The 12,829-nt window shown below is 38.4% G+C and overlaps 1 protein-coding gene across 2 annotated transcripts; it reads right to left on the minus strand.

Annotated features, from left to right (window-relative positions):
- Nucleotides 1-1,016: 1,016 nt before the first annotated feature.
- kng1 (kininogen 1) lies at nt 1,017-10,972 on the minus strand. Of its 2 annotated transcripts, none has more exons than XM_084723649.1 (9): nt 10,827-10,972; nt 10,504-10,603; nt 8,956-9,102; nt 7,524-7,637; nt 7,255-7,330; nt 3,805-3,974; nt 3,610-3,720; nt 3,422-3,517; nt 1,017-1,766 (listed from the first exon to the last, which is right to left on the minus strand). In XM_084723649.1, exons 2-9 carry the CDS (start codon nt 10,567-10,569, stop codon nt 1,446-1,448), a joined length of 1,101 nt encoding a protein of 366 aa, XP_084579775.1. In that variant the 5' UTR covers nt 10,570-10,603; nt 10,827-10,972; the 3' UTR covers nt 1,017-1,445. The 2 variants fall into 2 exon arrangements, with proteins under 2 accessions (XP_084579775.1, XP_084579774.1); XM_084723648.1 differs by having other exon boundaries at nt 10,504-10,600; nt 10,827-10,871.
- Nucleotides 10,973-12,829: the final 1,857 nt, after the last annotated feature.

Genomic DNA, 12,829 nt, shown 5'->3' on the forward strand with positions numbered 1-12,829 from the left:
ATGCATTGTTTTTGCACTTTAGTTAAGCTCGGATACTTTTTTTTTTTCAGTGTAATATACATGTTTATCTTTGCCAGTAACACATTTTAGATGGAAAATATTAATTAATGAAGTAGAAAACGACATTGGGATATGCTATAGATTTCAGAACGTGACTGAAATTTAAACCAAAATCCAAAATACATATTGTTTTCCACTTACCTGTGTATCCATCGAAATTTTTGTTGAAAGTTTTGGCGATATCGGCCATAGAAATGTCTGACTTTTTCCAGTATAATGGAACTTGATAACACTCTGCTTGTGGTGCTCAAAGCACAAAAAAATGCATTTGAAAAATTCAGCAGCAGTGTCTCTTTTCAGAAATCATGACCCGATTACTCAAGATGTAGGAAATATTTTCTTTAGACTGATGTTGTTTTCCCACCTCATGAGTGCAGGCATCAACTGATGCTGATTATCTTAAAATGGCAGATAATCAGCCACCCAATACACCCGATTCACATATTTGTCGCATTGTTTTTAAGCTAAAGTTGGAAATTTGTTAATTTTTTCAAGGGGGAGTGCACCTGGTTCGTTTCATTCGGACAGCTCCATGGATTTATCACTACGCTGCTCTGTGAGGCTGCTGATTTTTCAGAGCCATGGTCGGGGCCACAGATTCTAACCTGCACAAACCTCTGTAGACTAACTTATAGACTGACAGGTTAACAAAGAATGCATTTTGGTCATTTTGCTAACAAGGTTGATGGCATGCAGCCTCATTCCTCTTCGGGTCGCCTACTGAGCCCAACTGTCAAATAAATCTGCTTTGCTCCTTTTAAAAAATACAAGAACACACTAAAAGACCGGAGGGAAATAAAAGTGACTTTGTTAACAGAAGTCATGGGACACACAGTGTGATCTCTGAATGCTTTTCTTTCTGTAAACAAACAATAATCTGCTCTGTTTGATTTTAAGATACAAAGGAATTATTGAGCTGAGTGTTCATAGTCACACATAAAACAAGCACACAGAACAAAGTTTTATTTTATTTTATTGCTGATTTTCCCCTTTGAGATTAACAGACTTAGAGTGCACTTTTATTAATTTGCTCACATCTCTAATAAATGGACGTTGAGGGCACTTAATCACTTATTAACTCAGAAAACTGACCAGCAATTGATATCCGAACAGTATAGAGCTCTGTCATTATTTCAGTCCTTTTTTTCCAGTGCTTTCTGAGGAGTTACAGGGCACAAAAATAGGTTGCTTTCTCTTTTCGCACCTAAACTGGTTATTTTATTAACTTAGCCCTTTTGCTTTCATATTTTTTAAATCTCCAGATGTTCTTTTCAAAAAATCTCTGCAATGCAACCCAGTATAATGGAGCACTATTCTACAAAACAAACAATATCTGTTAGGAGAGCGTGACAGAGATTATTATTGTGATTCCCCTGAGGAAAGATTTATCCCAACAGGTCCAAATCACTGAAGACGCCGTCTGCTGAAGGCTGCGGGGAGGCTGCCTCGACGGTGGCTTCTGTAGGAGCTGCCGTGCCGACCGGATTGAAAGCTTTCCAGGGTTTGGACGGGCAGTGGAAGGGGCTGTCGATCACAGAATCTGCGGCGGCCGCATCGGGGGAGGCGGACGGTTTGGAGGCTGTGCTGTCCTCCTCGGATGACTCTTCTTTGGCTGGAGCTTGGGTAGGTGATGCGGTGGTGGGGACGACATCATACAGGATGTTTCTGAGAGGAGACCAGCCAGGAGGACGGCGCCTGGTCAACACCTGAAGGAACAAACATGTGGATGCACTTTACAGTTGAAAACAACACTTTTATTTTAGAGTAAAAGTCTAGTGAACCCTGCCTTACACAGTTATATCATCAAGAGATCTCATTGGTCCTTTTTTCCTCAATGCTAACACTATCTGCTTTTAGTCAATCTTTTTTTGCACAGAATTTTACTGTTAATACTTTCATATTTTGTGATACTTAATTATTAATACTCAGAGCAGGGAATCTTATTTGTTTTTGGTTATTGACTCAAAGCATAGAATACCACAGAAGAAAGAGTAAAATTAAAGGTTTCAGTGGCATTAAAGTCAGGGAGGAAGTAGTATAAATAGTAATGTGATAGGACAGATGGTGACTGCCTAGTTAAATAACTCACAAAAGTTAACAACTTGCTGGTGAAGTCAACCTAAGATCTACAGTGAATATTAGACTTGTTCTAAACATGGACTCAGTGTGGCGGCTCTGAACTTGAATGGGAATAAAATGATTTTATCTTGCGGCTCTTCTAGACTTCCCAAATGTTATCAGACCAGAAAGATCAAAGTCTGATGGTGAAATGAGTCACTGCGCCGGGGTTGTGCACCCTTTTTACGGCCGCTCCTTTCATAATGTTAGGAAAAAATCTTTTTTGTGCCACTGAGCATCACCTGACTTTGTCATTATACGGTTTGGCCACTGTGTCAAATCGGCGTCAAAGCCCGGCGCTCTTCCTGCAGGCTTGCTCTGGATGTCACCATCTTGGCAGTGCCTGACTCCGCTTAACTCCCAGCCAGTCCGAAAATGGGCAAAGAGATGGAGCATGAGTGGACTAAACCGAATGGAGTGGCTACCTATCGCTGGAAGCAGGCATGCCCTTAAATATGCAGAACTTTAAGCCTTAATATAATTTAAACAGGTGACTTATATAAAAATCACAGTGCGCATACACTTATCCTGAATGAGGATATTAGTTACAGAGACTAAAACTGTTTTTGGACCAGGCTGCAATCATGTTTATATCTGATCTATGATTGACTGTTTTTTGGAGCCAGTCTCAAGTGGCCTCTCATGCTTTGACTTAATTATTCAGCCCTGGAAGTCGCTGCTTGATTAATGCTCATGTTGCTCACTGTTTGCTGGATTGGAAACTGTTCTCTTACATGTTGACAATAACAACGTATAAGCTGACAGTATGTCAAGGCTGTAGGTTTGTCAGCTTGCTTTTGAGTTGTTTTGCCCCCATGTGGCCAAAAACAAATCAACCTTTGCAGCTTTAAAGTGAATTTTACCTGACTTTGGAAGCCAAAAAATGCTCACAATTTGTATCAGTAACTATAATTTAGGAAACAACGAATAAAAAAGGATCCTAGTTGAATTTTAGCGAAAGCACAGTAACATCAGTGAACTCTTAAGCATTATTATGTGGGGCTTACAGTGTTGTGAAAATGCCTTGGTCAGGACTTGAACAGTGTAGCACTGTGCTTCACAGGTACAAAAAGACAATAAAAGCATTTGAATAAATAATTCCAACTAAACACAATAAAGAAAAAAGTTTGAGAAACAGTACGAGCAAATCAGAACAAAGAGGAACTGCCCAGCTCATTATTGGATTTCCAAAATCAACAAAATTCTGCTCATGTTTGAGTGTTGAGTGAAAAGCGTGTCTCACCGTGGGCAGTGCTCCTGGTTCACACTGGATCTGGGCCTGGGGGATCTCATGTCTCCACGGTGCTACATCCACTGTAGAGTTACAGTTGGCAAACTCCTGCACACAGAAATACAAACACTGGTTAAAACAAGCAGGGGAAAAAAATCACATCATGTCAGTGGTAATCCGTGTTTTGTTTTCATGTTTACCACGTTCTGGTCATCGGGGACACACAGCTCGTTGAGGTCTTTGTGTTCGTCCTTGGCGCAGGTGGTCTTCCTCATGTCAAACCTCATCTTGAACCTGAAACCTGCGACCACCTGCAGGGACACAAAGAGAGAGTGAGGTTTTCTCCACCTTGACGTCCCTCTCACTTCCTGTCCTCGCATCACCCAGTCCTGTACCTGTCTGGTGGCGTGGGCGACGCTGTGCAGGGTGAACAGGTGAGTAGAGTCGGAGATGGAGTTAAACTTGGAGATGGAGACGGAAAGCGGACTCTTGAGGTCCTCTGAGTACTCATCGATCTTCTCTGGGCAGCCCAAACAAGAAGCTTTCTCTGGAACGATGTAATCATCTGGAGGAGGAGAAACATTGCAAAGAATGAAGCAGAGAGAAAGTGAGAGAGAAGAAACAGCAGAGCTTTTTAAAAATGATTTTATATCAGCTTTATTCCATGCACAGAAAACACTAAAATATAATAATTCCCTATCATTCCTACTGCATGATTCTGTTAACTTTGTTGCTACTGATTAACAAATAAGTAAAACATAATAAACTGATAGAAATAGCACTCAAGATTGACATAATTTTTAGGTTAAGAGGGCAATAAATAGGGTTAAAATCACATGAATTAATTAAAATGATCATATCTAAACAAATGTGCATGCAGGGTTAAATAATAATGTTGTAAAAAGTAGGGCTGCAACTAACAATTTTATTTTTCATCAACTTCAATCAAGTTTCCAACTACAACATAATCAATAAATCAACAAATTGTTGCAGCTCTAGTTAAAAGTTTTATTAAAACTTTCCACTGAGTGTTTAAAGAAAGCCACAGTCCCAGCTCTTCCTGGGGCTAGTGATTTCAAATAGATTAGCAAAGGGGGAGCTGATGCATGATGCTGTGCATGATGGAGCATAAAATTGTTCAAAAGCTATAATTTAATGTGGCCAAAGTCAAATGGCAGCTTTTTGTTTTAAAGGAAACAACCTAAAAATACTTTTTTTGCAGCTTGATTACATGAGTAGGAAGTTTCATCCAGGCAAAAGAAATGAACTTAGTGCCAAAACGTGCTGGAATTCAACATTTATTTATTTATTTTGCCATAAAATTATATCAAAAAATCCATTCAGAGTTCTGACTGAAGTGAAGGATATTTCTATAAGTGTGCTTTTACACTGGTTTTAGTCTGATTTTATCTGTTATTACTTCTTTTTATACAAATGCATTCTCTCTTTTATTGTCCTTTTGTTAAAGTTACATTGTTACATAGCCATTTGTCGTATAGCTACTTTTACTTAATGCTGTATACCTTTTATTATTTTTTTCTGCTGTGCTTCACAACATTATGATTAACATTATTTGTCTTTTTTTTTTTTTTTTTTAAATAGTTTTCATGGGAAGACCAGCAAAAGAATCTCACAGTAATCCATAATGCTGATTGATGAAGGCAGGATGTAATTTTTCTGTATCAAGAATGTTTCTCATGGTGATTAATAATGTTACTTTAGAAATACAGCTGCTGGCACGGCTTTTGGAATTTAATGATCTATAATGACCTCTTGTTCCAGGCAACCATATTGGCTAATTCATGGGCAAACGCATCTTACTTGCTGATTTACTAACATTGTGGCCTATATTATTTTGTCAAATAATATTAGGATATTATATATATATTATATATACATAAGTTCTTTCATTCATATGGGGTAGAATCTATGGAAACACTGTCTTTATTATTGGACAAAGTCAGTGTTTCTGCCTCATCCAGACTGTTTACTCACAGTAATCTATTTTACTGCCGCAGGTTTAAAATCACACAATTTTTATTTCTTTAAGGCCAGACTGAATCAGGCAAATACTTCTTCAATTTAATTTTGCAAGCAAAGCCTTAAAAAGTTACAAAACATGTTGGAAGATGGATAAAGAAAACACTGAATCTATTTACTGTGGGCTGACAGTGAGCTGGTTAGACAAACAGATTAAAGTCTAGACTGTCACTGCCTTTTATGGAATGATAAGTTAATATCACGCTCTCGCTATCTGCACGTAGTATTGATATTTTACGCAATCAGCCCCCCTCTGTTTCCCCTGCGCCCACCAGTGTACATCTTCCTCAATGACTCATTGTTTTCTTAATGAGAAATATGCTCTGATAAACAGAGTCATGGTGGATTAAGTCAATACACCAGAGAGTCTTGCTGCAAGAAAACCGCACTTAATCAAATTATTCTCGGAAGAACTGAAAAACTGTGCATATTACTGGTTTAAGTTTTTCTTAATATATGGGATGATGCCAATTCTGGTGCAGGCAAGAAACAACAAGTTACATGTCTTAACTGACGTCCAGAGTTGCGTCACTTGTCCCTTAAATGTATCAGATTATTTCACACTGCAGAAAACAGAAGCAAAAGGTTTGATCTTGTATTCAGACTTTCTGTACTGTTGGTAATTTTTATAGAAATAGTTTGATGTCTTGGTTAATGTGCTGTTTGGCTTTCTTACCATGAAAACACTGATGCCACTTTCACTTCTCTGTGGCAAATATGAAGCCACAGCACGCAGCCTGTTAGCTTAGCTTAGCATAAAGACCAGAAATAAAGCAGCTAGACTGGCTCTGTCCGGATTCAACAAAAGCTGCTAAAGCTCATTTTGTTTAAGCCGTACCAAAGCCAAAGTGTAAAAATTTCAAGATTTGGTTTTACTGGAGGTTGTGTCTGACTATTGGGTTGGGCTCGAAACAGTTACCAGGCAACCAGCAGACACTCCAGGAAGTCACAACCATTAGTGTAGTTCTGCAGGAGTGCACCGGAATGACACTTTGTCAAGTGACGAAATTGATTATTCACAATTTGCATAATACCCTTTATTTTTGAAGCACTTGAAGATCCAATAATCACTAAAGCATATGGATGTAATAAGACTGAGTGCAGTTTTTGCAGTTACTGGCGTCTTAACGGTTGTTTTCTATTGACATAAGTGTTTTGCAGGCTGCAAATGCGCCCTGGGTGCCTCGTGTTTTAGATGAAAGACAAAAGAGCCTATAAAAACAAATGGAACAGTCAAAATCAATGACAAAAGTCTGATGCAGATCCATGTAATATTCTCAACATGATGAAACTATTAATAGCGATTTGATTCTGTGGTCAGGTATAGTTGACTAATTTATATAGACTTGATCCTGTAGAACCCCAAAGAACTACAATTTAAGCGTGTGCCCGCATGCATGAGCGCATCATAAGTGTACACTTAAAGGTAGAATCTGTAGAATTTGTCTGAGCTGTTCCTAAATGCACCAGAGGCTGAGTCTCATTCCCAGGACTTCAAATACCAACATATTGGGCTGGTAAAGCATCAGGCAGAGGGTTCTGCAGATACAGACACCAAGACACGGTCAAAAATGTTGTGTATTATACCTTTAAACCTCTGGTCACAGCCCCCATTAAAGGCACAATTTAAAAGTTCCTTTTGGACAGAACCAGACTAGCTGTTACCCTGTATCCAGTCTTTATGCAAAGTATTTCCAAAGATGTTGAACTATTTCTTTAAGAAAGAAGTTTTCACTGCGCTTGCAGCTAATTCTACTGCTGTTATAACTGTGGGTTCATCCACTCATATTCATCCATTCACTCACCAAGCTGGCAGTCCACCTGTCTAGTGTCTGCTTCAGTCTCTGTCATGTAGACTGTAGCGTTGCATGAAATGGGCTCCTGGAGGAAATAAAAGGACAGATGATGACAGGATTATAAGTGGTGCTGTAAATACTGTACAATCCAAACCTTTACATTAAACTACTGCTACCAACTTTAAGCAGCGCAACCTCCTCAATGTCTCCCAGGGTTTGAGGACACATGAAAGAATCACAGTCATGAATGGAGGACAGTTTTGTCTCATCATTATTACCCTGTTTATAGGCAGATAGTCGCAGTCTGTCCAGGCTTTGCTGCCTCCAGCTGAACAATCACTCCTCCTGGTGGTGAATTGCAGTGAGTACACCGACTCTGAGCCATTCTCTGACTGTGGACACACACACACACACACACACACACACGCATGATCAGTGTGTACCAGAGGTCAAAGTATCTCAACATGTTTTTGCAGTATTTCTTGATAATCATCCCACAGATTTAGTTCCTCCTGTTTCCAGTTTCAGCTCTGAAATGAGATGTTTGATTAACAACAGTCAGATCTGTTCACATGTGAATATTTACTGTAACGCAACTCTAAAAGAATTAAATTATCAATAAACTGAATGACTTTGAAATATTGATCTATTACATCAATTTTGTATGAAGTATGTATGTAAAATTAAATTATTTAGTATTAAATACAGATCTGCAATTTGATCTGGTGATACAATGCTGTCAGAGAATATGCAATATGTTTCTGAGGACATAATGCTCTGATATATTTAATATTATAATAATATTATATTTTTTTTAATTTACTACCTGATTGATCATTATGGTCATCGATGATTGATTGAGGAAAGTGCTCCCGCGTGTGCACGTGTGTATTGTGGGCCTGTGTATGTGTGTAAAAATAATAATGGAGTAAAAAAAAAATCTTATTTAAAAAATTTCACTTTTAATTTTACCTCTTCTTTTAAGCAGTTTTAAGCAGTAAAGAATGAAAATCATTATTTTGTACTGGTGGTGTTGTGATATACTTTTAATGATGATAATCGGGAAATATTGAAATCATTTTAAAGATACACATATGATAATATCATGCAAATAAACATACTGTATGCTCTTATTCAGTTACATTTATGGTTGCAGACTCTCCACTTTGTTCACTTGTATTTTGAGTACAAATCAACTGCCTAAAAAGAGACAAAACATAATAAACTAGTATTTCCTACCCTCCAGTCTTCTGTAGATTTCACAATAATATCGTTATTGTGAATTATTTTGTACACAATAATCCTTGCTCCTATTTCATCTGATTTGTATTGAGCATTTGATTCCCCCTCGATTGATAATACCTCCAGTAAGAGGAACCTCACTAACTTCCTCATGTTGTGCATTGTCAGTGAAAAGAATCACCGCTCTTTCTACATATATACGTATATTATTTCCACTTTTTACAGATATGACAATGGGTGTGTAGGAGTAGTTTAACCAGTTACAGCAGTGAGTCAGTGCAGCAATAAATAAACACTTTACACTTTACAGAGACATTCTCTGCACTTTTATATATTATCAGAATATCAGGTTGGGGGATTTTTAAAGGTCTTATAAGGAGTCTTGACAGCTACAGTCAGAATATATACTGAGACAAAGCAGGTCAGGTTTGTATGCAGACAGCCACACCCTTTTTAAAATCACCGTACCTTGCTGGCTGATAGTATTTGAAAGAGGGCCAGCTTGTGTCCGGTGGTCAACCCCTCGTTGAACTTGTGCACGGCGCTGTGGACGGCCTTCTCTACAGACGGGTCATCACAGAAGATCAGGACGCCAGGCGGCACCTCCACTGTGTCCTGGACGAGGAGAGTTATGACAAAAAGAGAAGGAAATGAATCTCACAGAAATGTGGTGTTACATTTTCTCATATTATCATCAGTACTATTATATTTTTTGAATGAAACCATTTGAGAAAGGAAAAGTTCTCTTTGGTTTGCTTGCAGCTCTTACAGCCTGTGACAAGCAGTGTTAAAAAGTAAATTTACCTAAACTAACATTCACGCTATTTGTACTTTATTTGAATATTTTCTTCTACTTTATATTTTTTCTATTTCAGAGGGAAATATTGTACTTTTTACTTCACTGCATTTATCTGACAGCTATAGTTACTTCAATTAAATTTTACACAAAACATACAATGATCTTATGGAATATAATGCTTTGCCATAGAAACTTAACAAGGAACTTAACAACAAAATTAAAATGCTCTTACTTGTTAATGCATTAGTTACAGAAATCCAATAATATATATATGTGACATAGCTTTGAAAGAAGGAACTTTGTTTCATAACAAACTTTTACTTTTGGTACTTTAATAACTTTATTTAAATAAAACTTTGCATGAAGGACTTGTAATCAAGTATTTTCTTGGTTCAGTATTGCTGCTTTTACTGAAGTAACACTGTTCACAGCTGTTCATGAGCAGGTTGGCACTGCTTCATTTTAAAGTTTAAAGGTCACAAGTAGGGATGCATTATAAATGTTTGGGCCAATAAATTATCAGCCAATAATTTGACATTTATGGTATTGTTCATTATTCAGATGAATGAAATTTTATCAGCTGTAATAATAATTGATTTGACAGATCATGTCAAAGCATTTAATTCAAATTCTTAGGCAAAATGTTCTCTGAAATCCAAAGTATGTTTGTGCAGTTTTTTGATAAACTTTGTTTTTTGACTGTTGTTGTCATAGATTTGGTTCAGTCTGTCAGAGCTGTTGAATATTAAATAATCCACCTTTCCTTACCATTTTACCCTCATGCACAGAATCAGTTATCTTAGTATCTCGGTTAATGGTATTGGCTGAAAAAAAAATCCATATCGTGCAGACGTCATCACAAGTCAAAAAGGCTGAGAATGACTAGAATAAAAGACACTGTGAACAAGACACATAAATATCTTTCAGCTGACAGACAAATCATGCATGTAATCCAGTGGTGGAAATAAGTAACTACGCACATTTCCTCAAGTACTCAAGTAGTGTAGTACTCATTTTATACTTCATACTTATTCTCCACAAGGATCAGAGTAAATATTTACCTTTTAACTGCCTCATTTGTCTGATAAAAAACCAAAATATGATGCATTTTTATAAACAAACTGAGCGTTTAATTCTACTTTTTTCAAGTTACAGCAGTTCATCTGTCCTCAAAGTCTGAGTTTTAAGTTTACAATTTTATATATTTTTTTCCATACCTGCCCAAAGACTGAGCTGTGGAGGCACAGCAGGCCCAGCACACACAGCCCCACTCCGCTCCTCATTGTCTGATCCTGATGGATGTTTGGCTCTGCTCTGCTGCGAGGAGAAGAAACAGCAAATATCACCAGCTGAAGGCCACTTTCAGCCACAGTTCATCAATGGTAAATATAAATGCATTTCAGTCCAAAAGATGTCCTATTCCTGGCAATTTGTAGCTCAAATTCCTTATTTGTGGGAGAAAAAATAAGCAAGGTTGTCATTTTAAATCTTTCCAAACAAACTGAACAATTCAACAAAGACTTTGTGACACAGCACTTACAGTTTCTGCAGGTGGAGGCCTGCTGTCGATCCTGCCGGTTCTGAAGAGGAAAAAGTCGACTCCTCTCCACACAGGGATGGACGACTGAGTGAAGTTCTCCTGAAAGTGTAGGTGGGAATCCTGAGAAAGATGATGACACACTGATGGACACACACACACAGAGGACAGGGGGGCACAGAGGACACACACACACACACACACACACACACACACACACACACACACACACACACACACACACACACACACACACAGATGCTCAGTCGGTAAAAGGAGAGTAAATGTTTGCTCTTTTGTTTGCCCTCCTACATGTCCAGTCAATACAACAGTCAGTATCAGGGAGAGAAGAGAGCACGTAAGAAGATGCACAAACTTCCTTCCTTAATGACTTATGAAAGAGCAAACACTCTCCTACCTCTGCACACAAACACACAAATGAAACTACATGAATTAGAGTTTATTTGCGCTGATTACATGTACAAAAAACCCCCGTAACTGTACGTGTTTAGGGGCCTCTGCGTGTGTTTGTTTTGTGTGTTTTAGCTGGTACTTTGTCCCTGTCGACCTTTAGCCTAAACCACTCTGATTTCCCCACCGCTCCTCTGTGAAATGAGGTGAAATGTGCTCTGATGTTACACTCCATATACATCTTTCATACAGACTATAGTGTTTGCTTTGTCTGTGTGTAATTTCTATACAGGATCACATCAAGTTCATCAAGTGCAACAGGGTCAACTTACATGTCAACTCTGATGACATCATGCATAAATCGTCCATCATGGCTGATGTTACAGTTAAGGAACCACTTCAGGTCCATCGTGTACAGCTCTGCAATGATAAATACAAAGTCAGTCCTGGCATATATGTTTGAGACTGTAAAGAAAAAAAAAAAAAGTGATTCTGTAAAAATCTAGACAAGAGCTGATTTATGAGAGCAGAATTCTGCCCTCTAGTGGTTACACGTGAACTAAGAAATGCTGCGTTACAAAGCACCACAGATACAAGTAAAACCCTCTCAAGCCAGTGGTTGTCAGCGCAGAGGTGAAGATAAGAGGACATGAAACGTGCATGGACATGCAACAATTAATCGACAACTTTGATAATCAATTAATCAGTTTGAATATTTCTTTTCATTCCAGCTTCTTAAATGTTAATATTTTTGGTTTCTTTACTCCTCTATGAAAGTAAATATTAATATCTTTGAGTTGTGAGCTAAACAAGACATTTGAGAACGTCACCTTACACTTTGGGAAACACTGACCGACCTCACAGTTTTCTATTTTATAGACCAAACGACTATTAGTCGAGAAAATATGTACCGATTGATTGACTCTGAAAATGATTGTTTGTTGCAGCCAAGCTAACCACCCTTGTGACATCACAGGTTATGGTGTTGCAAGATGGTGGCGCCGTTGCCACAAAAGGGCTCTTTGCCACTGGAAGGCGGGTGCTGAGGGTGCTGCAGTACCACCCACTGGCCAGTATGAAACATGGTGGAAAATCACTTTACTTTTTCCAATAATCTCTGATCTCTAGTCTCTTGAAGTGGTTCAGGCACCTCAAACCATCTGGTCGTCTCCCTAGGGAGGTGTTCCAGGTACGTCCAGGTTGGAGGAGGCCACGGGGCAGACTGGAGGGATTATAGCTCCACCCTGGCTTGGGAACACCTCGGGATCCCCCAGTCAGAGCTGGCTAATGGATGGATGGAGGTTAAATTTTATAGCGGTGTTTCCAGAAATATAACAGTGTTGCTGATATTTCTGGATCATTACCAGGATCACGAAACGACCAAGAGTAGAAAGTAGTACCAATGTTTCTGCATGGCTAGATTTAATTAAGGTGAGCGAAGAACTTGGATGAACTGACCTCTCAAAGAGGAAGGAGACAGAGAGGCCGTTGAGAGGAGGACATGAGCGTTGAAGATGAAAAGAGGAAACAAGAGGAGAGAAATTGATTTTAATAACAAAATACATAAAACAATATTAATGTAGACCCCCAAACTT

The sequence above is a fragment of the Lutjanus erythropterus genome, chromosome 7 (genome assembly GCF_056507025.1).
Source record: "Lutjanus erythropterus isolate fLutEry1 chromosome 7, fLutEry1.hap2, whole genome shotgun sequence".
Taxonomy (NCBI): domain Eukaryota; kingdom Metazoa; phylum Chordata; class Actinopteri; order Lutjaniformes; family Lutjanidae; genus Lutjanus; species Lutjanus erythropterus.

Excerpts from the sequence above, each read along its gene's own strand:
- kng1 (XM_084723649.1), bottom strand. The coding sequence starts at position 10,569 with ATGAGGAGCGGAGTGGGGCTGTGTGTGCTGGGCCTGCTGTGCCTCCAC. Across the intron at positions 9,103-10,503 it reads ACAGCTCAGTCTTTGGGCAG|GACACAGTGGAGGTGCCGCC; the intron begins GTATGGAAAAAA and ends CTCCTCGTCCAG. Across the intron at positions 7,638-8,955 it reads AAATACTATCAGCCAGCAAG|TCAGAGAATGGCTCAGAGTC; the intron begins GTACGGTGATTT and ends GTGTGTCCACAG.